This window comes from Ctenopharyngodon idella, chromosome 2, assembly GCF_019924925.1.
Source record: "Ctenopharyngodon idella isolate HZGC_01 chromosome 2, HZGC01, whole genome shotgun sequence".
Lineage (NCBI taxonomy): Eukaryota > Metazoa > Chordata > Actinopteri > Cypriniformes > Xenocyprididae > Ctenopharyngodon > Ctenopharyngodon idella.
In genome coordinates, this window is record NC_067221.1 from 42422763 (window position 1) to 42448609 (window position 25847).

At 42.4% G+C, this 25847-nt stretch overlaps 1 protein-coding gene across 8 annotated transcripts in view; it reads right to left on the bottom strand.

Annotated features, from left to right (window-relative positions):
* Positions 1-39: 39 nt before the first annotated feature.
* The window catches only part of wu:fj49a02 (myomegalin), a 52084-nt gene continuing 26276 nt past the window's right edge, over positions 40-25847 (bottom strand). For 3 of the 8 annotated variants that reach the window (XM_051863743.1, XM_051863687.1, XM_051863695.1), the window contains 34 exons: positions 25715-25825; positions 25077-25214; positions 24802-24981; positions 24393-24581; positions 24120-24308; positions 23747-23798; positions 23565-23653; positions 22884-22952; positions 22654-22760; positions 21608-21750; positions 19067-19182; positions 18527-18672; positions 18090-18438; positions 17654-17894; positions 16791-16907; positions 16076-16314; positions 15545-15744; positions 15145-15386; positions 14687-14741; positions 14353-14594; positions 13310-13456; positions 12247-12456; positions 12001-12132; positions 11536-11652; positions 10084-10273; positions 9824-9948; positions 9532-9747; positions 9280-9369; positions 6767-6972; positions 6549-6692; positions 6320-6458; positions 5097-5143; positions 4904-4958; positions 40-1843 (listed from right to left, as the gene is read on the bottom strand). In XM_051863743.1, the coding sequence (XP_051719703.1) occupies positions 1707-1843; positions 4904-4958; positions 5097-5143; positions 6320-6458; positions 6549-6692; positions 6767-6972; positions 9280-9369; positions 9532-9747; positions 9824-9948; positions 10084-10273; positions 11536-11652; positions 12001-12132; positions 12247-12456; positions 13310-13456; positions 14353-14594; positions 14687-14741; positions 15145-15386; positions 15545-15744; positions 16076-16314; positions 16791-16907; positions 17654-17894; positions 18090-18438; positions 18527-18672; positions 19067-19182; positions 21608-21750; positions 22654-22760; positions 22884-22952; positions 23565-23653; positions 23747-23798; positions 24120-24308; positions 24393-24581; positions 24802-24981; positions 25077-25214; positions 25715-25825 (5169 nt within the window). In that variant the 3' untranslated portion in view covers positions 40-1706. Of the gene's footprint in view, positions 1844-4892; positions 4959-5096; positions 5144-6319; positions 6459-6548; positions 6693-6766; positions 6973-9279; positions 9370-9531; positions 9748-9823; positions 9949-10083; positions 10274-11535; positions 11653-12000; positions 12133-12246; positions 12457-13309; positions 13457-14352; positions 14595-14686; positions 14742-15144; positions 15387-15544; positions 15745-16075; positions 16315-16790; positions 16908-17653; positions 17895-18089; positions 18439-18526; positions 18673-19066; positions 19183-21607; positions 21751-22653; positions 22761-22883; positions 22953-23564; positions 23654-23746; positions 23799-24119; positions 24309-24392; positions 24582-24801; positions 24982-25076; positions 25215-25714; positions 25826-25847 lie in introns of all 8 variants that reach the window. The other 5 variants (XM_051863709.1, XM_051863718.1, XM_051863700.1 and 2 more) reach the window with 5 other exon arrangements.

Below are 25847 nucleotides of genomic sequence, written 5' to 3' on the forward strand. Positions count from 1 at the left end.
AAAAAAAACATATTTTTTACATTTCAGAAGCAAAATGAATGCTTTTCTACTGTTTATTGATGTTTAATTTTCAAAAGCAGCTTTCATAATACATGCCACATATTCAGCAGCTTCAGACACAGAGTTTGATTGGCTCTTGTGTCGGCGATCTTTTGTTACATTACACGATCACATCAGTAACTATGGCAACAAATAAGCCTTCAAGCACTATATACATATTATACAGATTTTAGAACCAACATATGCTGCCCATTTTTCTCTCCACCTAAATTCAATTCAAAATTCAGACTTTGGTATTTAATCCAAAACATTGAAAGAATCACATCAATACTTCTCATTTGTGGTTCTGAATAAAGTGATGCTAGACCCACAATACTGTAATGTGCTCACAAGGCCATTAAGATTGATATTGCATTTCTCACTGAAGAGAATTCACTTACATGGCTGTTTAAAGGCAAAGCAACATTCACTTACAAGCTTATGTTTTCATCCTATGCAAGAGATTTGAGGCAAGGCAACTCTGCAATTTTTAGGCAACTTCTACAGTTTATAAATTGGTGTAATGTACACAGTAAATGCATCTATATGATGTCTCACATCATCATCAAATGGCTATTGCACAGCTACCCATGTTTTGAAGATTTGCATATTCTATAGCAAATGTTGACTATATTTACCCACACTGCAAAATTAAAACAACATGAAGGCATAAATTATGTACAGCTCTGAAAGAAATTATACAGCACAAGTCTAAGAGCAGTAAAGAAACACCTCTGTGATTGGCTGTGTGATCGTGACATCAGCAGCTCTGGTCCCACCAATCCTCTGCCAAAGTTTGCAATCTCGAGTTCAGAAGTCTTCAACACTGTCATTGATAATATTTGCACAGGAATGACTGCACAAATGTCAACTTATTTGAACTTCATATTCATTTTTTCAATTGCAGGAAATCACAACTTTCTATTTGTCCTCTTAAACGACCTATTTATTCACTCGTGAACAAAGTTTGTATATCTATGACGTAAAGCGACAGTCAAGACGCCCAAAGCTCATACCTTGAGAATTCATACAAGGTTGTTAAAATAGAGCAGGTGAAGTTACTTGAAAGCAGTTTACATACAGAAGTCGACATCAACAGCTCAGTTAAGGCAAAATGAGGGAAACTATCCATGCAAACTTTGGCATGTTTGGTGAGCCTCACCTCAGAAAAACAGGCGCTTTATTTTTAATCGACCTCCATCATGCAAATACTAAATACAACATTCCATTTCAGTCAGTAGCACTGGAGAAAGATGACAATAACAACAATCATAATAATACTAACAGTGGCACGATATATGACACAATGTCAAGCAGAATGACATTGAGTGAAAACGCATGAACTTGTTTCACATGCTCCAGTTGACGTGCGTCTCGTGACGCGTGAAGGCAGCCGTCGGCGCTCAGAGATGACGTACGGCTGTGTGAATGTGTTTATTGCCAAAAATCCCTGAGATACTCGAGGGAATTCTGTGGCAGTCTGTTTATTTCTCACAAAGTAAAGAATGTTTCCTCTCAGAAGATAAATACTCTAAGGTTCTTCTCACAACACTGAATCAATAGGCATCTGGATTTTAACAGCTCACTGTTAAAGGAAAGAGGTAAAATTACACAGAAGTTGTTGGCAGGAAAAGGGTAAGGCGGGTGAGTTAGCAGTGCCGGCTGGTTTAACGGGTGGCGGTGAGCTGAAGACACTCCCTGACACGCTTCTTGGCGGGCTGCTGCGGACTGGCTGTTTCCATGGTGATCTCAGGACACGCAGGGGTCACGCGAACCCAAGAAGAAGAGCCTGTGGAGGTTTTACCTGGAGAACAGAGTGAAAGATCTTAAAACATTGTATAATCAATCGTGCTGATTATCAGAATAACATAAGGGTAAGTTGAGATGCATTCCTGAGGTTAACACACACACACACACACACACACACACACACACACACACACACACACACACACACACACACACTCAGAGTCAGTTTAAACATACCCACAATTTGTAAATATTCTGAAGGAAGGTTCAGATGATTTGTCTCTTAGCACAAGCTGTTGTGTTCAATGATGCACCGAAATTTCAGTAACTGAAAACATTTGAGCAAAAATGTTCAGTTTCAGCTGAAAATGGTTTCAGTTTTGGAGGGCCAAAATCATTCTTTGAAACATTGACTTTTCATTAGCGTTTCTCTAATGGCACGTTGTGACTGTGTTTAGCATATATTTCATGCCACAACATGAATAAACTACAACAGGTAAGCATTGTGACGCTAGGACTGGTTTGACTGATTTCAATCTGATTTCTGTCTTGTGACGCCGCCTGAATCATAATCATACAGTGTTCGTTCATTGCCCAGAGGAGAACTGAGCGACTGAATCTGGTTTCTCCCAAGGTTTTTTTTATCCACTCTGTCACCTGATGGAGTTTGGGTTTTTGCCGCTGTCACCTCTGACTTGCTTAGTCGGGGACACTTAATATTCAACAATATTATTGATCTGACTGTACTGACACTATTGCATGAGAACTGAACTGAGCTGGACGATGAGATCGCTGTTTTCTCCAGAGCTGCTGTATAGATAAATGAACTAATTTAATCATTGATGATCTTGACAACAGAACTAAATCAACACTGATCTGACTTCAGCTGAATAATGACACTATTTTTTTAGAGTTACTGTACAGCAAAAACTGAACTGTTTGCATCATTGAATCATATTCCTGTTATCACTGTAAAGCTGCTTTGAAACAATCTGTATTGTATAAAGCACTTTATAAATAAAGGTGACTTGACTTGACAATACCGATTTCTCGTATTTAATCAATCTTCATTTTGATGAACCGAGATCTATTTACATTTGATGAACAAAACTTCACTACACATGATTTGTAGCTCCTTCCATCCAATAATCACAATAAGCTTTGATACTTCTGATATGAAACAAAGTCTCAGCTTTCATCACTAAATTCAGTCAATAAATGACAATGAATTGCAGTAGAAACATAATTAGATAATTAAAAAGTTAATATAAAAACTGCCTTGTGTGCAATTTAAATCTTTGTATAAAACTCGGTTTTTGAGCGTTGATGATAATGTGATTAACTAGTTATTACAAACCTGATTCCAAAAAAGTTGGGACACTGTACAAATTGTGAATAAAAAAGGAATGCAATGATGTGGAAGTTTCAAATTTCAATATTTTATTCAGAATACAACATAGATGACATATCAAATGTTTAAACTGAGAAAATGTATCATTTTAAGGGAAAAACAAGTTGATTTTAAATTTTATGGCATCAACACATCTCAAAAAAGTTGGGACAAGGCCATGTTTACCACTGTGTGGCATCCCCTCTTCTTTTTATAACAGTCTGCAAACGTCTGGGGACTGAGGAGACAAGTTGCTCAAGTTTAGGAATAGGAATGTTGTCCCATTCTTGTCTAATACAGGCTTCTAGTTGCTCAACTGTCTTAGGTCTTCTTTGTCGCATCTTCCTCTTTATGATGTGCCAAATGTTTTCTATGGGTGAAAGATCTGGACTGCAGGCTGGCCATTTCAGTACCCGGATCCTTCTTCTACACAGCCATGATGTTGTAATTGATGCAGTATGTGGTCTGGCATTGTCATGTTGGAAAATGCAAGGTCTTCCCTGAAAGAGACGACGTCTGGATGGGAGCATATGTTGTTCTAGAACTTGGAAATACCTTTCAGCATTGATGGTGCCTTTCCAGATGTGTAAGCTGCCCATGCCACACGCACTCATGCAACCCCATACCATCAGAGATGCAGGCTTCTGAACTGAGCGCTGATAACAACTTGGGTTGTCCTTGTCCTCTTTAGTCCGGATGACATGGCGTCCCAGTTTTCCAAAAAGAACTTCAAATTTTGATTCGTCTGACCACAGAACAGTTTTCCACTTTGCCACAGTCCATTTTAAATGAGCCTTGGCCCAGAGAAAACGCCTGCGCTTCTGGATCATGTTTAGATATGGCTTCTTTTTTGACCTATAGAGTTTTAGCCGGCAACGGCGAATGGCACGGTGGATTGTGTTCACCGACAATGTTTTCTGGAAGTATTCCTGAGCCCATGTTGTGATTTCCATTACAGTAGCATTCCTGTATGTGATGCAGTGCCGTCTAAGGGCCCAAAGATCACGGGCATCCAGTATGGTTTTCCGGCCTTGACCCTTACGCACAGAGATTGTTCCAGATTCTCTGAATCTTTGGATGATATTATGCACTGTAGATGATGATAACTTCAAACTCTTTGCAATTTTTCTCTGAGAAACTCCTTTCTGATATTGCTCCAATATTTTTCGCCGCAGCATTGGGGGAATTGGTGATCCTCTGCCATCTTGACTTCTGAGAGACACTGCCACTCTGAGAGACTCTTTTTATACCCAATCATGTTGCCAATTGACCTAATAAGTTGCAAATTGGTCCTTCAGCTGTTCCTTATATGTACATTTAACTTTTCCAGCCTCTTATTGCTACCTGTCCCAACTTTTTTGGAATGTGTAGCTCTCATGAAATCCATAATGAGCCAATATTTGGCATGACATTTCAAAATGTCTCACTTTCAACATTTGTTATATTATCTATATTCTATTGTGAATAAAATATAAGTTTATGAGATTTGTAAATTATTGCATTCCTTTTTTATTCACAATTTGTACAGTGTCCCAACTTTTTTGGAATCTGGTTTGTAAAAAAATTTAATTTCAGGGCATCACTAGTTGTGTTTTATGATGGGTGAGCAACAGGTATGATAATACATCTTTTACAACTAAACTGATCTCATGGAAGGAAACATTCAAGCACTGATGACAAAAGCAGCATGAGTTGACATGCACATGGCGCAAACCTGATCATTACCATGGCAAAGGGAGGAAGAGGAGGAGCTTAGAGAGGAAATCCTGAGCTCATTCTTCTGGAAACACTCGGAGAAAATGAGAGAAATGGAGGACAGACAGAATAAAGACAGAAGGAAGTCGAGATTCAAGATGAGGGACAAACACAAGACAAACAGCACTGAACAAACCTATCTGAGGTGAAACCGAACACTCACCTCTAGATTCGCTCGTGCTTTTTTCAGCACATCTCGAGTCCGGGACACTGTAAGACAGACGAGTTCGTTAAAGCTCTGATGACATCATTACACTAAAACACATCACCATATGTCCAAACTCACTTTGACAAACCTCAAACTATCGAAACAAATCAAACGTGGTTCAGTTATCAGAGCTTCTGACCAAAGATGGTGTTCAAAACTAACGCACTGACACTATCAGAGTAGTGTAAAGCACGATGGAAATAAAGGCTTGTTCACATGGTGAGACTAACTGCGCTGGATGTGACGGGTTTGAACGTTTGTGCTGTTTTGGGAGTCATTTTTATGAACATACTGTTATGGTTTCAGATAGGGCTGTGCAATCGGAGCAACTTTATTTTTGATTTCGACTTCCAATGATTATGAAAACAGGACAATTGAGATGAAATGATTGTGCCACATTCCATTTCGTAATTATTCTTCAATTTTGTCATTTGTTATAAATCCAGTGCTTTCTGCTTTCCTTCACAGCAGAGCACTTTCATTCCTCCCAAATGTCCAAATGTGATTGTGGTAAAATGCAGTCCACTGTTGCTAAAATATTAAAAATAATAACAGACCTCGCGCTGTTCAGTCGATGCTTTCTCTACAGAAAAGCAAAGTATACTTTTGGGCGTCAGGCGGGAAACACACACAAAAATGTCAAAATGTCCAATTTGCCGAGCATTCACATAAGCACAGTCATTTCATACGTGAACATAAACAACAAGAGAAAATCATTCACTGCTTTTGAATAAACTTTAGTAGCTTTAATGAGATCTTTGTATGTTTAATTCATACAGTAAAGACTATTGTGCTGGATTTTATTTTACAATTATTACTTTATTCAGTGTCTGTGGTATATTACTTGCCTGAATACTACTGTTAGTCTGAAAAAATTTAAGCAATCTTTATTTCATTTGTATCTTTGCTCTACTGTTTCAATTATCAAAATTGATAATGAGAATTTGTATCATTATTTCTAGCAAAATATAATAACATCATGATAGGAGTCATTTTATTTCACGATAACAATATTTTGGTCATATCGCCCACCCCTAATCATAACATAATCATGGTTCGATACTGACCAAAAGAATCATGATCATGATTTTCTATAATCAAGCAGCCCTAGTTTCTGTTTTTTAGAGTTTCAGCAACTGGGGAAAAACTGAGGCACCTAACAGGCTGTTCAGACTCACGCTGGTTGACGATAAAGGTCTCCATGCTTTCTTTGGTTCGGCTGGTGCAGCGCAAACGCTGGATGGTTCCCTGTAGAACCTCCTCCTGCTCGGCGATCCGCAGACGCAGCAGCTGGATCTCCTCGCGCATGGACTGCTCCTGAGAGAAAACCAACACCATGCACATTTATGTAGCATTTCATTTTTTAGGGATCAACAAATGTTGACCAAATGATGTTGAGGTTCTGACCCTCTGAATGAGATGGACGGGCCCATCGCTGCTCGGCAGAGCTGCCCGCCAGAACATCTTGAGCAGAGAGACGGCCTCGTCCAGAATCTGACGCAAGGTCTTTGTGTCGGAGAGCAGCGTCTTTACTGTGTTGTAGTCCAGAGCCTGTAAGAGAGAAACATGAACCGTCTGCCATTTGCAAAAACACTTTGATTTGTCAGCAGGCGTCTCAGCATCACCTTCCCGCCGCTGATCTCCAGCAGGGCCGTGTTGAGACATGCCTGCAGCGCCGCCTCCATCCGCTGCACCAGTGCCCTGCCCTCCAACACCTGCTGCTGCAGCGCGCCGTAATCATCCACGTGACCGATCGCGTGCCGTCCGTTACGGTTGGCGAATGAGCCGTCCGGAGCTTCTCCTTCCAGATCTGCATGAGGCTCCAGCGAGTCTGAGGTGAAGACAGTTTTTAGTTCTTCTCATCAACCACCTAACCGCACTTGAACATTCATCAAGCAAAATCATTAATAACTAGTTCTCAACCAGAAGTACTTCAGCAGGTTCCAGGAGGTAGTTGGAAAGTTTATCTGTGACTGCCAACAGAACTGTTAAATCTTATGCAAGACAAACAAGCTCAGGTTCTCATTAAAGGGAGAAGCCAAGTTTTAGTTACAGTATCTCACAGAAGTGAGTACACCCCTCACATTTTTGTAAATATTTTATTATATCTTTTCATGTGACAACACTGAAGAAATGACACTTTGCTACAATGTAAAGTAGTGAGTGTACAGCTTGTATAACAGTGTAAATTTGCTGTCCCCTCAAAATAACTCAACACACAGCCATTAATGTCTAAACCGCTGGCCACAAAAGTGAGTACACCCCTAAGTGAAAATGTCCAAATTGGGCCCAAAGTGTCAATATTTTGTGTGGCCACCATTATTTTCCAGCACTGCCTTAACCCTCTTGGGCATAGAGTTCACCAGAGCTTCACAGGTTGCCACTGGAGTCCTCTTCCACTCCTCAATGACGACATCACGGAGCTGGTGGATGTTAGAGACCTTGTGCTCCTCCACCTTCCATTTGAGGATGCCCCACAGGTGCTCAATAGGGTTTAGGTCTGGAGACATGCTTGGCCAGTCCATCACCTTTACCCTCAGCTTCTTTAGCAAGGCAGTGGTCGTCTTGGAGGTGTGTTTGGGGTCGTTATCATGTTGGAATACTGACCTGCGGCCCAGTCTCCGAAGGGAGGGGATCATGCTCTGTTAGCATTCATGGTTCCCTCAATGAACTGTAGCTCCGCAGTGCCGGCAGCACTCATGCAGCCCCAGACCATGACACTCCCACCACCATGCTTGACTGTAGGCAAGACACACTTGTCTTTGTACTCCTCACCTGGTTGCCGCCACACACGCTTGACACCATCTGAACCAAATAAGTTTATCTTGGTCTCATCAGACCACAGGACATGGCTCCTTAGTCTGCTTGTCTTCAGCAAACTGTTTGCGGGCTTTCTTGTGCATCATCTTTAAAAGAGGCTTCCTTTCGGGGACGACAGCCATGCAGACCAGTCTGATGCAGTGTGTGGCGTATGGTCTGAGCACTGACAGGCTGACCCCCCCACCCATTCAACCTCTGCAGCAATGCTGGCAGCACTCATACGTCTATTTCCCAAACACAACCTCTGGATATGACGCTGAGTACGTGCATTCAGCTTCTTTGGTCGACCATGGCGAGGCCTGTTCTGAGTGAAACCTGTCCTGTTAAACAACTGTATGGTCTTGGCCACCGTGCTGCAGCTCAGTTTCAGGGTCTTGGCAATCTTCTTATAGCCTACGCCATCTTTATGTAGAGCAACAGTCCTTTTTTTCAGATCCTCAGAGAGTTCTTTGCCATGAGGTGCCATGTTGAACTTCCAGGGACTAGTATGAGAGAGTGAGAGCGATAACACCTAATTTAACACACCTGCCCTCCATTCACACCTGAGACCTTGTAACACTAACAAGTCACATGACACCGGGGAGAGAAAATGGCTAATTGGGCCCAATTTGGACATTTTCACTTAGGGGTGTACTCACTTTTGTGGCCAGCGGTTTAGACATTAATGGCTGTGTGTTGAGTTATTTTGAGGGGACAGCAAATTTACACTGTTATACAAGCTGTACACTCACTACTTTACATTGTAGCAAAGTGTCATTTCTTCAGTGTTGTCACATGAAAAGATATAATAAAATATTTACAAAAATGTGAGGGGTGTACTCACTTCTGTGAGATACTGTATGTATTGGTTAAATTCCATTTTAATTCCATTCAAAGCTATTTGATGGGCCTGCTTTCAGCCACATTGAAAAATAAACAGTGATATCAACATCCCAGCTATACACACACACACACTCTCTCACACACACACACGTTTGTTTTTGTGAATTGTGGGGACATTCCATAGTCGTAATGGTTTTTATACTGTACAAACCGTATTTTCTATCCCCCTACACTACCCCTACCCCTAAACCTACCCATCACAGGAAACTGTGCACATTTTTACTTTCTCAAAAAAACTCATTCTGTATGATTTATAAGCCTTTTGAAAAATGGGGACATGGGGTAATGTCCTCATAAGTCACCCTCTCCTTGTAATACCTATGTCATACCCATGTCATTATACAAATTTGTGTCCTGATATGTCACAAAAACACGCACACTCACTCTCACACATGCACACGCACACACACTCACTCTCTCACACACAGGCACACACCGTTAGTCTCTTCCATCTCTGAGTATGGTGAGTACATAGGCCCGGCCGGAAACGGACCCACATCTCTCACAGGAGGAGAAGGAGACGGGTCTGTGAAACATGGCAGATTGGTTAGTGACACACACAAAAACCATCATGTCCATTCACAACATTATTGGTCCATTCACAACACGTCATATGAGAGTCTGTTTTCCAGTTGTTAAATTACACAAGCAAGACAGCTGAAGTGAAATCAAGACATCCTCATGTTACCATGGAGAAGCTGTCGTCGGTAAAGCACATCCCGCAGGGGGCTGGCCGGAATGATGGGTGACGGACGCTGCTCGACAGAATGATCCAGCTGCTTCTGCAGTTGAGCTCGTAGAGCACTGTTCTCCTGTACACTGTGCTCCAGCTGGGCCCTTAGAGCCCGAACCTCCACCAACAGCTCCCCCAACTCCACCGACGGGCACGGCTCACACACAAATCCTGAATAACCACAATTTCTATCCATTCACTGCACAACATGGTTGGAATATGTTGTGGTGCTCTTGCAGTGTCTTACCTGCAGCGGCGCTCTTTCTCGCACCACACACTCGGTCGTACAGCCGTAGTTCACTCTGTAGGGAGTGTAGCAGCTGTCTGCTCTCTGCTAACTGCTGCTGGAGTAAACTCACCTCGTGCTGCAGGCTGAACACACATCACCAATTTCACTCATGTGCACATCTCACACACGAGTTCCAATCACAACAATCAGAAATTGCCAGTTGCTCTATTGAAACAACTTTCTTTACATGAAGCTGTTCTTCATAAGGTTTCTCTGACCTGTTGTTGTGCTCCTGACTGTTTTGTCTGTCTTGTCGCAGTTGTTGGATTTGTTGACTTTGCTCACAGTTGTGCGTCTGTAGCCTCCTCAACTCCTCCTTCCATTGCTCTGCCTCTAACTCCGCCTGCTGCAGCCGAACACGCCCAGAAAGCACCGCCTCCCTAAGCTGCTCCGCCTCTTCACTGCTGTCTGCATCGTACAAATATCAGATAATCTGTTCTATTACAGATTCTAAACTCTCCAGAGTCCTACAGACAGTGATACACATTCCACGACAAACACTCACGACTGTAATATAATTCATGGGAATTAATGTGTGTGTTTTGATGAAATACATACTCGCCTTTAGCAGAGGCATTAAATGCATTATGTGATTCATTATGTAAATTGTTGAACTGTTTAGAAGTGTTGTCCAAAAATGATGTCTATGCGCTCTGCAGATTGGTGGACTGGGTAAAAGAACAGCTCATCAACTATTATAGGTTGTCTAGTCATTTGAAGAAGGCATTTCTTTCTTTATCCATAGTAACTGTGTTACGAGACGTTTCTCAGTGGTGGAATGATCTTCTTAAAATCATCTCTTCCTTAAGAGTCAACATCAACAGGATGTATTTACTTAAAAAAAAATTCTCTGCACTTTCCTAAAGTGGAAGTACGGAACATTATTTGGGTTAAAAATGAATAAAAAGGAATTATTGAGAGAGTACATTAAACAGCGGTGTCCAAAACTGTCTCCTTGCCTTACCCTGATTGCTAAGCATACAATAATTATTTATAAGTTGTCATTTAGATTTTACAGGAAATGTCAGTTTGACATTATTTGTCTTTGCATGTTTAAGTCCCGTCTGTAAACAAACAGAAGAAGGTCAGGCTGTTACAACACGAGTGCAAAGCGAGGATCATTCAAAAAAGATTCGCCAAGAAACCTCTTTCAGAGGAGAGTTTACAAGCAAACAGGGAAAAAGATGGAGCCGGAACTCATCAATATCAACTGACACGTCAAAGGATTTGAACTGACCCAAAGATGGTCTTTACTTGATCAACATGTAAGAGAATCTTGCAATTATGCTGAAAGTCAGCACTGCTAAACTTCTGCAATGTTATTTATTTTAAAATAACTGTTTACAGCGAGTCAAATCAGCAATGGAAGACGTTATTTACAGATATTTTGACGTAATTCCTGACATTTGCTCCGATAAAATGACGGCCTGGAATCACTTTGCTGTGCTCCCTATTTGTAAGTCACTTTGGATAAAAGCGTCTGCTAAATGAATACATGTAAGATGTTATGGCATCAGCTGAACGAAACGTGTGGATTATCTTGACATATAATGTAAAATATTCACGCCCTACTGTAACAATGTGATTTTAATTGTAATTCAAAATAAAGTATATGTGTGTGTGAGCGTGTGCGTGTGTGTGAGTGAGTGTGTGTGTTTGTGAGTGTGTACCTCTGCTGGCTTGTAACCTGGACTGTAGTGCCAGATTTTCCTCCTTTAATGCTCTGACTTCATTGGTCAGCTGACTGACCGCATCATGACTCTGGATAAAGATGTTGGTTGGAGCCGCTGTCAAACACACACACACACACACACACACCAGTGACGAGCCATTAGTTTATCTGAAATGGTTCTCACATCTATAAACAAGCACACAGACTATTTAAACACTGTTATTTTGCATTAAACAGCTCAGTGATTTCTACCATCAAGACTGAACTGAGATTTACTGGATGATTGTGAACATTGTCCTCATTGAACTGTTGTATAAAAGCAATGTGACACTGACAGTCATCGTTATTCGAAATATCAGTCATGTGATTATCTGCTGTCCAATCACAGCAGTGATCATCACATTCAGATCAGCAGCATGAATGCGAGCATCTCACACACACACACACACACACACACACACACCTGTGTCTCTCGCCGCTGTGGCCAGGCGTCCCTCTAACTGCTGTCTCAATCTCTCGTTGGTTCTGATGGAATCTTCTAGTCGTTGACGCAGAGATCGAATCTCTCTAAGATGCTCCTCAATCACGTCTACACCTGTCAAAATCATCACATAATAATCATGGCAAAAAAACCAAAACGTTTTTTTTCTTGTTCATCAGTTTTTATTTAAACCACTAATTGAGCAGCAATAGTTACACACACACACACCTGATTGGCTGTTGCCAGACTGATAATACGATGATCCATCAAAACCTCTGATTGGCTGAATCATATTTTCCATGTCCCACAATGCATCTGTCTGCACAGATGGGCCTCCACTCTTTCCCAGTGCATGATGGGATACAGGCGTGTAATCGATAGAACAGGGTGTGTGCGCGGTTAGCTGATAGCTGGAGAGCGAGTGAGGTGCGCTGAACGCTGTTGGAAAAAGAGCGAAGCAGAAACAGTCAGAGTGATTCAGAACATCTGATTAATGATTCATAAACAGCAGCATCAAATGCTCTCATGCTGCAAAGAAAAGTGGAACAGCAAAGTCAAAACACAAGAGAAGTTGGTTTTGTGAGTGCAGTTTAAAGGCAGATGTGGATCAGTATTGTTCACTCACTCATAGCTCTCAAGACCACTAACAACAGAAAACGCCAAAAGAAACTAGATCGCTCCCGTTATTCATCAAGCTGTTTACACTTTAAGCACTAATAACTCGCGACGTGCTTCCAGCTCCATCACATCACACAGCGAATCCAGCCACGTTATTCTGCCTGTCCGTCTAAAATAAAATGAATGATTACTGTAATTGGTTACATCATAAAAGATTAACAGATGTATATGTGGTGTTTGAGACAATATTTGCAGACATTATTTGAACTGAACATCAGCGGAGCCACTCTCTTATTTATGAGATTCAGCTGCGTTCACACTGACAGCGACCTGATCGAATCACAGCAAGAGTCTCTAATCTGTTGGTTTTTAGCAGGCATAAGCAACAGAATTCACCAGGTTATGAATAAATAATAATAAATAGGAATAAATGAATGATGTCTAGTCACTTTGCCAACACATTTTATTTAATTTCTAACCTGTGCTGAAACGAGGGGGTTTCATGATCATTCACTGCATGTTACACATCAAAGCTTAATTGACTCTGAATGTTTAAGTATGTCCTCAAAACTGTCCTTAAAGACAGTGATGTGATTTGATGTGACACACGCAGCACAAAGTGTGTGTTAGTCAGTCAGTCAGGGATAAACACACACACATGCTGTCTGCTCACTTCTCATCGGCGGCCTGTGGCTGCTCTGTATCCTGCGGTCAGGGTCAGGGCAGGTCAAGGGGGCAAAGGTCATGGGATTAGCGTGAGCAGACCAGCTGTGGGTTTGGATCAGAGGCTGTGAGCTGGACGAGAATCCGGTGAAAACACCTGTAGACGGTGGAGCTGTTACTTCTGTGCATCGAAAACCTTGCTATTGTGTTTCTGCTACATCTGAGTACTGCTGCTATTCAACAACAGAATTTATTATATACACTCTTAAAATATACATTCATGTACATACAGCACTGTATACACTTTTACATGTTTATTGCATCCTGCCCTTATGTGGCTGTACATGTCTATGTCTGAATAGTTTGTTTGCACTGCCTGTTTTTTTTACACATTGTACGTTGTCTTTTCTCTGCGAGAAGAATCTCATTGTATTTAATACACTGTGCCCTGTACATACAGTATGACAAACGTCTTGACTTTGACTTGCTGTATTTGTGTAAGTAAAATGTATTGTTCTGTGTGTATAAGCAAAAATATTTAGTGATACCGGAGGAAAGTTCTGTCATCTTTATGCAGCAAAACTCTAGCTTTAAGTATTTTACATTATATCTAGATCATTTGTTCACTGTTTTATATCATCCAGTTCTAAAACTTGCTCTATATGGTAAAGCATATAGATATAAGGTAAGGTCATTGTAGATATAACTGTATGACTTTCTGTGAAGCCGTTTTGAAATCATGTGTATTGTGAAACACACTATAGAAACAAACATGACTTGACTTAAACAGGAAACATGAATGGCAACAGTTTAATCCACTCAGTCTTCGCTATTTGTGACCAAACTCAACCAGAGACGTATCGCCGTGAAGCACTTACACGGATTTAGAGAAAATTCAGTTTTCTGGAGTACATTTGGGAGAAATGTGTTAGTAATAATCTGAACTCTGTGTGAACAAAACGAGATGAAACACTGATGCTGGATTACACTGCAGCGGGACACCGTTTACAGTGCCTTACATGGTATTTGTATGATTGCTAATTGTTTTTGTACCTCTGTCTTTCGGCTTGAGCTCTGTCTCCTCCTGCGCAAACTCACTGCCGGCATCCACGTCTGAGCACAGCTCCACGTCCTCATTGGTGGAGCCTCTCTCGTCAGACACGAATGAGATGCAATCTGATTGGTCTGTGGTCTCAGAGGGGGCGTGGCTGCTGCAGGGCGTGTCAGGGCGCTTCTGTAACTGGGTGTGGAGAGATTCGATGATTTGATCTTTGTGTTGGAGCTCCTTACTCAACCTATTGAAGACATGAAGACCATGAACATGATCACCTGTGATCAATAAAGTGAAATGAAGCAATGCATATCATATTTCAGAGCAGACACTGACCTCAGCGCTAGCAGCTCGTGACCCGTTTTATCATCTTGCTGCTCTGAACGATCACCTGACAACCAAAGACAGCATGTAATGAAGGACTGTATGACAAGGACACAATCAGTACATCACAAAGAACTCGATGCTTCATCACTGCCGTTCCTCGATAGACAATGTAGTCAATATGTAAATATTTAATCCATTAAAAGTCACTGATAATCTGAGTGTGTTGTTTTTAAAATCGAGAATTAATCAAGAACTTGATGTGATTAACGACTCTAGTTCGTTACTACTGTCCACATCATCACAGGAGGCTCTGGAGAGTGGAGATTTACTGCACGTTATTACGGGTCACAACATCACGACGCCAACACTACATACATGCCTGTATGAATGACTGAGTGTGATTGTATGATAGCTGACATGTGTTACTGTGTGTGTGTGTGTGTGCGTGTGTGTGTGTCTGTACGCACGCTCGCGTCCACTGATCTTGCTGCTGACTCTCTGAGCGAGTGAGGAACTCTGGGAAAGCTGCTCTCGGAAGCTTTGGCCCATGTAGTAATCGATGTCGTTGGCACGCAGCAGCTCCTCGAAGGCTTTGGTGGTGTCGCTCAAGTGCTGCGTGAGGATGTGGCAGATGCCTCGTCCCTCTCTCATTTTCTGCCGGAGGTGTGACAGCTCCCGTGCCTGTGCCTGAATCAGCGTGTTGTACTTCCTGTACAAACAGGAAGAGGAAAGGTTTGGTGCTTTGCTGGATGTTTATAACAGAAATATATGCTGCGAGTCTTGCACTGTTTGTTGTTGCATCCTCTGGGTGCACAGCGGTTTATGTTATTAACAGTGTTTGTTTGACGGCGCGTGACGCGAGCTCACCCAGGCCAGGTGGCACATTTGCCTTCCTCTGGGCCGCTCTTGCCCTCCAGCTTGGAGCTCTGGATCTGCGTCTCCAGCAGCGCCACACGGCTCACCAGCTCCTGCAGCTCTCGGCTGGGTCTGTGCGGCCCGTCAGACTGCCAACCCTCGTCCTCATCCAGACCACTGTGAGCCGCGGTCACCTGAAACGCCCAGTTCACCTGACGGGGTCAGACAGACGTCAGCAGAAGACCCGCCCCTTTCCCATTGATTATGTGGCTGCTTAAATGAATACTTGCATGAACATGAATTATCAATTTGAAGGAAAGACAGATGTAAGAGAGTGTGGAGTGAGGAAATCAACAATCCATTGTACAGTTTGGTGTCGTTACGGGTATTTGATCACAGAACAACTGACCAATCACGGTCAAGTATTCTACAGAAACATATCAAAGTACAATATGATCAAGCTAATGTGATCTAACTGCAAATGAGGTGGCTGTAGAGTAACAGATCAACGCAGTGAACGCAGCATTTGTAGACGAGCGTTACCTTGCGAGGCGTGCGCTCCAGGCTGGAGGCGTAGTCGGAGGTTGCCGAGAGCGAGCGCACGCGCAGCTGCAGGCCACGGATCACTTTGTGGCATCGAGAGAGCTGCGCACGCAGATCCTGCACCAAACACTTCAGTGAGGACGGGTCGTCTGTCTGAGTACCGTCGCTGTCGCCACGCCAACCGCAGCGTCTGTTCCCCGTAACCGAGAGGGAGGCGCACATCTCCAACTCATCAAATTCTGACAAACAGGCGGAACACAAGAAAACACAACACATCAAGACATGCAGCAGACCTTTACTAGAGTTTCATCCAGTGCTAAACATTTGTGACTGAGAAGAACCGCATCAACTGCATCCCAGAATGCTGCTGATTATTTTTCATGTAAACCTTATAAACAAAGTTTTAGGATTTTGAAAATTGGGCTCTACTTCTAGTTGACTGATCAAATGTGACACTGATCTCTTGACTCACACTGAACTCAAGCTGCTCTTGGGATCAGATCATGATCATCAGGTTTAGTTCACGTCGCTCCAGCGTTGCCGTCATTAACGCAAAAGTCATTCTCACATTCATGTTCATTTAGATTATCAAGCAGATAAAATCATTTGTAATGAAAAGGTTTGCATTAAATGAAAAAAGAGTGCAAACAGAAGCATGAGTGTATTTATTTATGGCATTAGTGTGTGTATTTGTGTGTGTAAGGTGTCAGTGTACCGGGGCTGCTGGCGTCATCTCTCTCAGCTTCATTCTCACTGCGGCCGCTCGTCTCGTATCCCAGATCCTGAAGATCCACCTGCACCTGTTTGCTGACCCGCTGGACGGCACTCTCCGCTGACAGACACCAGATCAGACAGCACAAATCACAGGTGTGTTTAATAGTGTGTTTGTGCAGGTTTGTGTACGATTGGGCTGCATTCAGACTGCAGACAAAAGTGGCCCAAATTATTTTTGTTCATATTTGACTGAGATCTGTCTTTTTCATAACAGTGTGAACAGCACAAACCAGATGGAATCTGATCTTTGCAATTCTGATTTGGGACACTTCCACATGCGGTCTAAAATCAAATACAGGTCTGGTGTTTTGCAATGTAACTTCAATCTTCAATCAGTCAAATTGGAATTTGTGCAACTTTTATGTTACTCTTTGTTATTATTCTTTTGTGTGTGTGCATGTGTGTATGTGAGTGAGGGTGTGTGCATGTTTTTGTGACATCAGGACACAAATTTGTATAATGACATGGGTATGACATAAGTATTACAAGGAGAGGGTGACTTATGAGGACATTACCTCATGTCCCCATTTTTCAAAAGGCTTATAAATCATACAGAATGAGTTTTTTTGAGAAAGTAAAAATGTGCACAGTTTCCTGTGATGGGTAGGTTTAGGGGTAGGGGTAGTGTAGGGGGAGAGAAAATACGGTTTGTACAGTATAAAAACCATTACGACTATGACATTACGAATGTCCCCACAATTCACAAAAACAAACGTGTGTGTGTGTGTGCGCGTGTGTGTGTGTGTGTGTGTGTGTGCGCGCGTGTGTAAGTGTGTGTGAGTGAGCGTGTGCGCGTGTTCTCACTGAGCAGCTCTCTGTAGTCTTTGAGCTGTTCGGCCTGCGCATGCACTGTCGCCTCCGACACCATCAGTCTCTCCTGCAGCTCGTGGCTCTCCTGACGACTCACAGCAAGGTCGCTACGGAGACGCTCCGCCTGCTCCCGAAGCCCCTCCTCCACATGCCGCCAGAACCCGACGGCTCCACCTCCTCCTCCGGCGCTCGAACCGCCGCTGTCGCCCTCGACCTCTCGCTCCATATCTACATCCTGATCATAAAGCAAACACACTGAATCCTTCAGCAATTCCGTCATTCAGTGACAGCTGAAGGGTGATCGTTAGACACAACAGAGAATATATACTAGTGAATGAGACACAATGTTCTTACCTGAACTTTTTAATACTACAATCTGCACTATGACAGTTAACCTGGTTAGTGCTAACCAGCGCTGGTTATGTATTACCTGAGCTGTGTGCGGTGCCGCAGGTGTGTGTGACAGCAGCGCTCCGAGGTCCAGTGAATGTGGTCTGGTGCACCTCCTCTTCCACCTGCCCTCTCGCAGCTTCACACACGGCGGCCCGCGCTTGCCTTTAGCGGCCCGGACATCTTCCCCTTCCTCTCCATCTTCATCATCATACTCTTCCTCCTCCTCTTCCTCTAGGAACGTACGGTAAACTTTCTGAGGCTCATGGGAGTTTCGCCGGTCTGTTTCATGCTTCTCCAACCGTCGACTCCTCACAGACGCCTCCTCATCCACTCCTAATCCAGGCTGGCTGAGATTCAGTGCTTCACGTTCTTCATGTAGAGTGTTTCTATGAGAGCAGTAATACGAAACGCATCAGAGCAGGAAAGCAGCAAACAGCAGCGATCTGCACAGACTGAAGCTGACGGATGTTATACCTGACGTGAGCAAGTGAGGAGTCGTCGGCCTGGACCGTCACTTCAACCATCTCGCATTTGTCTCGATTTCTCTGCTCTGCCTCATCACATCTTCTCCCCTCTGATGCATTCTGGGACATCACGGGTCGGCCGTACTCCTCAGCTTTCTGTCAGGAGAGCATAGTGAACTACAAAACTCCAAACAGATGTTAAAGATTCCATGAAACGGCTCAGTGAGCGCTGCTTTGTATCCTATGTGTGCTGATGCATTTCCTGTTGGCACAGGAAGGTGGAACATATCAAAGGGAAAGGGATTTCTAAAGAATATTAGATTTTAGAAAGGAAGGCTTTACATTTTAAATGTGTATATGAGTTAATGAGATTTTCTTTTACGAGTATGGAGATAAAGCCACAAAACAAACATTTGAATGGTCTTTACAGTAAAGGATGGCGTGGCCTTCATCTGATCCATTCATCGTCACCGTGGAGTCTTCGATCAAACACTGAACTTCAGGAGAACTGATGCTGAATGAGTTTTTGCTCATTAATGTCTCTCGTTACCTGCGTGCTCGTCAGACTCTGAGCCGTGAGTTTGATGTCATCGTCCTCTATGCTGTCTGTGAACTCTTCACTGCTGTTGCTGTCAGGATCTTCTTCATCTTCATCACTGCTGGATTCTAGAAGGAGACATGACAGACACTAAGATTCCTCTTCACCTTTCCTTTATTAGTTTGTTTCTCTGTCGTCGTCTCATTCTGTCTCTCTACGTCTCTGATTGTCTGTTTCCAGAGCCAAACCTCCAGCCAACCTATTTAACCATCCATTCTTCTGTCCAGCTGCCTTTCCTTCCTTCCTTCATCACCACTCCCATTAAAGGGAAAGTTCACACAAAAACACAGAACATTCTGTCATCATTTACACAGCCTGTCGCTCCAAATCGCCATGACTTTTGACAAAAGAAGATATTTGTCAATGTTTTATTTTTTACCATGCAATGAAAGTCAGTGTGGTTCAGTGTATTTCTCTAAATGTCTTCTTTTGTGTTTCACAGAAGAAAGAAAGTCATAAAGGTTTGAATGATGTGAGGGAGAGTACATGATGACAGAAAGATTATTTCTGTGTGAACAATCCCTTTAAAATTACATTCTGCTCTGCCATTCAGTTATATAACCTGAGTTTACATAAAAGACCTGAAACTACAGAGCAAAAAAAGAAAGAAAGAAAGAAAGAAACTGTAGTACTGCTAGAGTATGAAACTAACTACACTAACTATGATCACTAACTACAGCTAACCAGTCAAACTAGAGATCAAACTGTTTATTCCACTCATGAAATCTTGTCTTTCAGATGTGTATAAAGACAATGATGTGATTAACTGTATGAACTGAAAATTTGAGCATTATGTCATGCAGGACAGATAAATATAGATGAAGTTTTTTATATCTCTTGCATTTTAATTCAATATTTTAATGGGTGTTTTATTGATTGTTCTGTTGTCTTTTTTTATTGTATTTATTCTTTATTGTTTATATTATTTGTAATGTGCAGCACTTTTGGAGTTACAGTGTAGCCTGAAAGGTGCTTTATAAATAAATAAATACTATATTGACAGATAAATATAGATGAAGTGTTTCATACTGATAATGGTGCAGAGACCCAGAGATGATGTTATAAAAGTTCGGCTAGTTTAAGATGTCAAAGGTTCACAATGCCTCAACTAAACTTCAAACCATCTGCAGTAACAATGGCCACCGTATGTCACCGTATGACCTTCAGAATTATTTGATAACCAGATGAGCGACCAATAGAGGATCAGATTGACCTCTTTGGCCCAAAGCAAAGAAAGACAAAGCTAAAGCTACAGGAAAGTGGAGTATCATGTCCACATTTTGAATATGTTATTATTTGTGATTTATTATTCATTAAAAGCAGAAGTAACATTATATCCTGGTCCTCAGTGTCAGAGGTCATTTCCCTTACTCAAAGTGTCTGTAGTGTGATGTACGAGGAAGACGATTAAAGCATCGGGGGGGGTTATAAAATTGAAAGGCCACGAAAGAGCCGTGAAATCCTGCAATATACCGTGTGTGTAATGCAGTGAACAGAACCAGCTCAACAGCAGATGGAAATGTGCTTTCTTTGGTGTTTCATGAGATATTCCATCTTCTAGTTTAGCGGATGATTTTAAATCTGCATAATTCATCAAACCACACAAAGTTACAGCCATGCAGACGTGATGAATGAACGCTCTGCATGCACGTGTGAATGACTGGTTAATTATGGTTATCAAACTGTTCAATGATAAATAAAAACAACATGTGACTAGTGGAAATTAAATCACATTGATACTAAACACTTCTTTGTAGAATATTCCAGTTCATATACTCACCTGTGATGTTTTCATGTCAAATTAATATTTGAGTTTATCTAAACAATCTGAGGAGGAAATGTGAGCGTTCTGGAGGAAGAACCTATCCTAATTCAAAGTGATTTCTGACTGTTCGAAATAGATAAAATAAAATAAATAAAAATAAATAAATAAAATACAAAAGGTTTCGGCCAAGAAATCTGGTTAGATTTATTTCTTTGCAGTTTGAAGTACATTAAATAGATTTCATATTTGCATTTACAAGAAGAAAGCAAGCGGAGCGATGCAGTAAAATCAGACTCATTTGGCACTAAAATATCGTCCCGTACAGTCTGTGTCACAGAAAAACAGCTTGAAGAGCTTGAAGTTACAAAGCCAAACTTCTGCAGGACTGCTGAACGAGCGCATGCGACGCTGCTTCAGGATAAAGCACACAGTGAAAATGAACAGTATATATTACTACATTTGCTTCTAGTCTCAGAAAATGCGTCTGTGTAATTCAAATGGAACTCAAAATCATGAATGAGGCAGACAGAACACAGAACATCAACACCACACACACACACCATTCACAGGCAGACTACTTCAGGGAAAAACGGATTAAACACACACATATACTGTACAGACACACACAGTTCTGGCTGGTTATGATCCTTCATGCTCGACTAGCGCTTCATTCAGATTAGTGTCAGCGCCCCCTGCAGGCCCGGAGGCCAAACTCTGCCGTGCCCCACCTCCATAGTCTGCCTGGACCAGTGCGGCCCGGTCCACTGCCAGCGCCGTCTCTCGGCTCCGCGCCAGCGTCTCTTCCAGCTGCTCACGCAGCGTCTGAAGCGAGTCCAGTTGTTCGTGTAGCGCTCTAGTCTTCTCAGAGCTGCTGGAGTCCAACGACACGGACAGGTTAGAACAGAACCACTCGCTCTCTGTGCAAAATCACAGCTTTCCAACCACACTTCTGCTCTTAAAGCAGGAGTTCAGGTAAAAATCCACATTCTGTCAACATTTGTGTCATCATACAGGTGACACTCTTTCTTCTGTTTTTATCGATGATGAAATTATGACATTAAACACAGCAGCTTTTGACTTGTGACGCACCAGCTTTGAGTGTGTATGAGGTTCTAGAGCTTCAGTGAAAAACAATCTGTTCCTCACACAAAGCACATGACTTCAGGAGACAGGAATACAGCGCATGATTATTGTGGTACTTTTATGATGTTTTTATGGTATTTCCACTGTGGTGTTTTTGTTATTTTGTCATTAAGTGCGTTTACATGTATCAACTGGACAACTGGTATCAATCGTATTTAATTCCTCAAATATTTCAATTCAATTTCAATTTCAAATACTTTATTTATCCCCGAAGGGCAATTCACAAGGTCACGCAGAGTAACAAGCAATATACGTCAAAAACACAACACAGTAAATAAATAACACAATGTACGCAACATATGTGTATTCTATGAAATATTTGTTTGCACATCACATTGGGTCACGTATTAAACAGACGGATGAGTGATGTCTGTAGCTCGACTAAATAAAAATGTGCTTTATCTCTTTTGTGATCCACAGAAGAAACAGTCATACGGGTTTAGAATGTCATGATGGTCAGAAAATGACAGAATATTCCTGAACTCCTCCTTTAACTTGCGTGTATTCCTAAATGAAAATGGCACAATTTCAACAGCACATTCATACACAGACAAATCAACTTCATGAGTGATGGATATCAACCGTGTCATCGACACACACTGATATGAAGGATCTGTGCTCGTGTTCTGACCTGTCTGCCTGACTCTGGACGCGTCTGAGCGACTGATAAAGACTCTTCTCGGCTCTCAGAGCTTCATTCAGCGCCCGCTGCTCCGACACGAGCTGCTGCAGGACACACTGACACACACACACAGAACATCAGTACACACACACAGTACACACACACAGAGTGTCAGTACACACACACACACACACACACACACACACACACACGTACAGGCCACTATCTTATGATCTTACCTGCTGATCAGAGCTCAATGTGTCACGATGCCCTGCAGCCAGAAGAGAACGCAACTCTGACAGCTCCCGCTAAACACATACACACACACACACACACACACGAACACAAGGACAGAGAAACAATTAGATCAGTGTTTCTCAACCTTTCTGACTCCAAACCCCTCCATTGTCCACAACAATATTTAAAGGCCCTGTGACTTTCCCGGTTGTTCATGATTTAATGGAAAAGGATTAGGATTTTAAAAAATATTTTTTAGTTTAATTTAACTAGAAAAATGTATATTCATAAAATGTATAAAAACATTCATGCTGCTTAAATCACTTTTCTAGGTCTAGAAGTATCTTGATGTTTAGTTGGTTTGGCTTGTTTTAACACTTTTTTTTTTGTTTTGTTTTTGTTTTAAGGGCCCCTGCTTGAGAACCACTGAATTACTGTTTATCTCAGCTTGTGATCTAAATCTGACAGATCCACTGCCTGCTCCTCTCTAGTCACATTAGGATTAACTTTAAGACCCACTAATCATTGCCTTACTAACATGAACATACTGACAAAAAACTGTTCAAAGAAACATTTCAGTAATTCAATGAACACACTGATAGGAAGTCTTTTCCAAAGTTTAGGACATAGATTGTGAAAAGTGATATACAAATAAAAATGGCATGATTTGATATGTGTTTTACCTCAGTCTCTCTTTGTTTTTTGAGAGTCAGCTGTAGCTCATCTCTGATTGCTTGAATCTCCTGATCACCTGAGCTGTTCGTACACACAGCTGCTCAACACACACACACACACACACACACTCTCAGAATGAAGAGAATTATTGTAATTGATAAAATGTTGGCAGTACAGTGTTGACACTCACCCTGTGCTGCTGTTGTAGAGCTCAACGTCTCGCTCTGACCCTGTAGTAACTCCTGCACACACAGCACATCATTACCGCGGTACATTTACACATAGCACATTGTTACTGCAGTTTATCCATTAATGCAATTATTAGAAAATAATCAGCAGCAGTGTGTGAATCTGATGAAGCTCGATGAATTAATTGTAATAATACTTAAGTCACAATTACGTGATGTTAGTGATGTTAGTGATAGTGATATTTCAATCGTGTCGAGTATTTGTACATGGTAGTGTTTGTTTCACTGCTTTTATGCTACCTTAAATAAAATAATCATCACAGATGTATTTCATTTATTTTTTTTCATTTTGTAAATATATTCAAAAAGTCTGACCTGTATGAAGGAGTCTTTCTCCTTGAGAAGGTTCTGGAGTCTTTGCAGCTCTCTGGCCGCAGAAACGTCTCTCTCTCTCTCCCGGTTCACATCCTGCAGCTCTTGTTCACGTGACGTCAGCTGCCGACGCAACTCCTGCAACTGACCCGATCGCTCCGATATCACCCGTCCCAACCTCTCCCCGTAATCCTGAGAGACAGATGGAGAGAACATGTGAGCATGAAGGAACAAGCACAGAGCACAAAACAGGAGCTTTCTGATGATCGTCTGCACCTTCATGTCCTGATCTCTGGTGCTGATGGTGTCGAGCAGCTCGCTCAGCTGTTTGTGGTGTTCCTGCAGCTGTCGGCTGCGGTCTGACATCACTTCCTGAAACAGACGCTCCTTCATAGAGAGATGAGCCTGGAGCTCCTGCAGCACGTCAGCGGCAGACACTTTTCCCAACAACACTGACCTGAGCTCCTATAAACACAGAAAGGAGCAGACGGGTCAGTCACCTGCTGTGAGCAGCCTGAATGTCTGTGGCACACTGGGATCTTTTGTGTTTGCTGTGTATGTCAGTCCATTCACAGAGCTTCTGATGCATCTCGCTCTCAGAAATCCCACAAGAGGCTGAAATCACGAGCTCTAACTTTCTGGAGTCTGTGTTTATATCTGGGACTACCCTGGCGTGTGCGTTTACCTCGGTCTCTTTGCTGTGTGTGTGCAGAGCCGTCTGCAGCCGCTGAATGACGCCATCTCTCTCATGTACAGCCAGTGTGTGCTTCTCATCGCTCTGCTGTTTCAACCACTCCAGTTTCCGGCACGTTTCCAGTGTTCTCTCTAACTCCAGCTCTTTACTGTGCACCAGAGCATCCAAACCCTGCACACACACACACACACACACACACACACACAGATTCAGAGTTCATCACAGCTCAGCAGACAGTCAGTGTATGACAGCAGATGAACACACACCGTGATGGTGTCGTTGGTGTTGTTGAGGACGCAGCGCAGTCTCTCCAGGTCTCGGTCCTTCTCACGCAGCACCAGCTGCAGTCGACGAACTTCATCGTCCTTCTCCTCCAGACAGTGGAACTTCTCATCGATCGAGCGCTGAAACACACGACAGGACCGTTACAGAAGTGACACTGGCTGTGTTCTTCCTGTCTGGCCTCTCCGTGATCTTCTGGTCTGTAGACGTGACTCGTGTTCCTCCTTCAATGGGATTTTTTATTTAACATTTTCTGGTTCATCAGGTGAAAATGGTGCATCTGATCACTTAATAAAGTAGCGGCACACTCTCCTCAACAACACACATGATCCGAGGAATCATTCATGTCTGGATTCAATGACATCACACCAGTAATCACAAAGAGGTGCACTAATAGTGTAAATAGTGTCTCTCTATGATACAGTAACAAAGTGTTTCTTTATTTTTGCGTCTTCACTGAATGCAAAATGCTCCCATGAATCCAATCAGAACATATTCAATTTTAAATATATAGCTCAGATTTTGGACCAATAAGATTAGGCTGTGGGCGGGGCTACAAGAACAACACAGCACCGTGTCCTGATTTGTCACAGAGATGATCACATGAGATCACATCACACACCTCCAGCGCGGCGTCTCTGTCTCTGATGCGACTCCTGAGCGCATGCAGCAGCGCGTCTCTCTCGGAGGCTCCGCTGGAGTCGGACGAGCGACTCCGCAGCTCTGAATACTCCTGAAAGAAAAACACTGTAAAA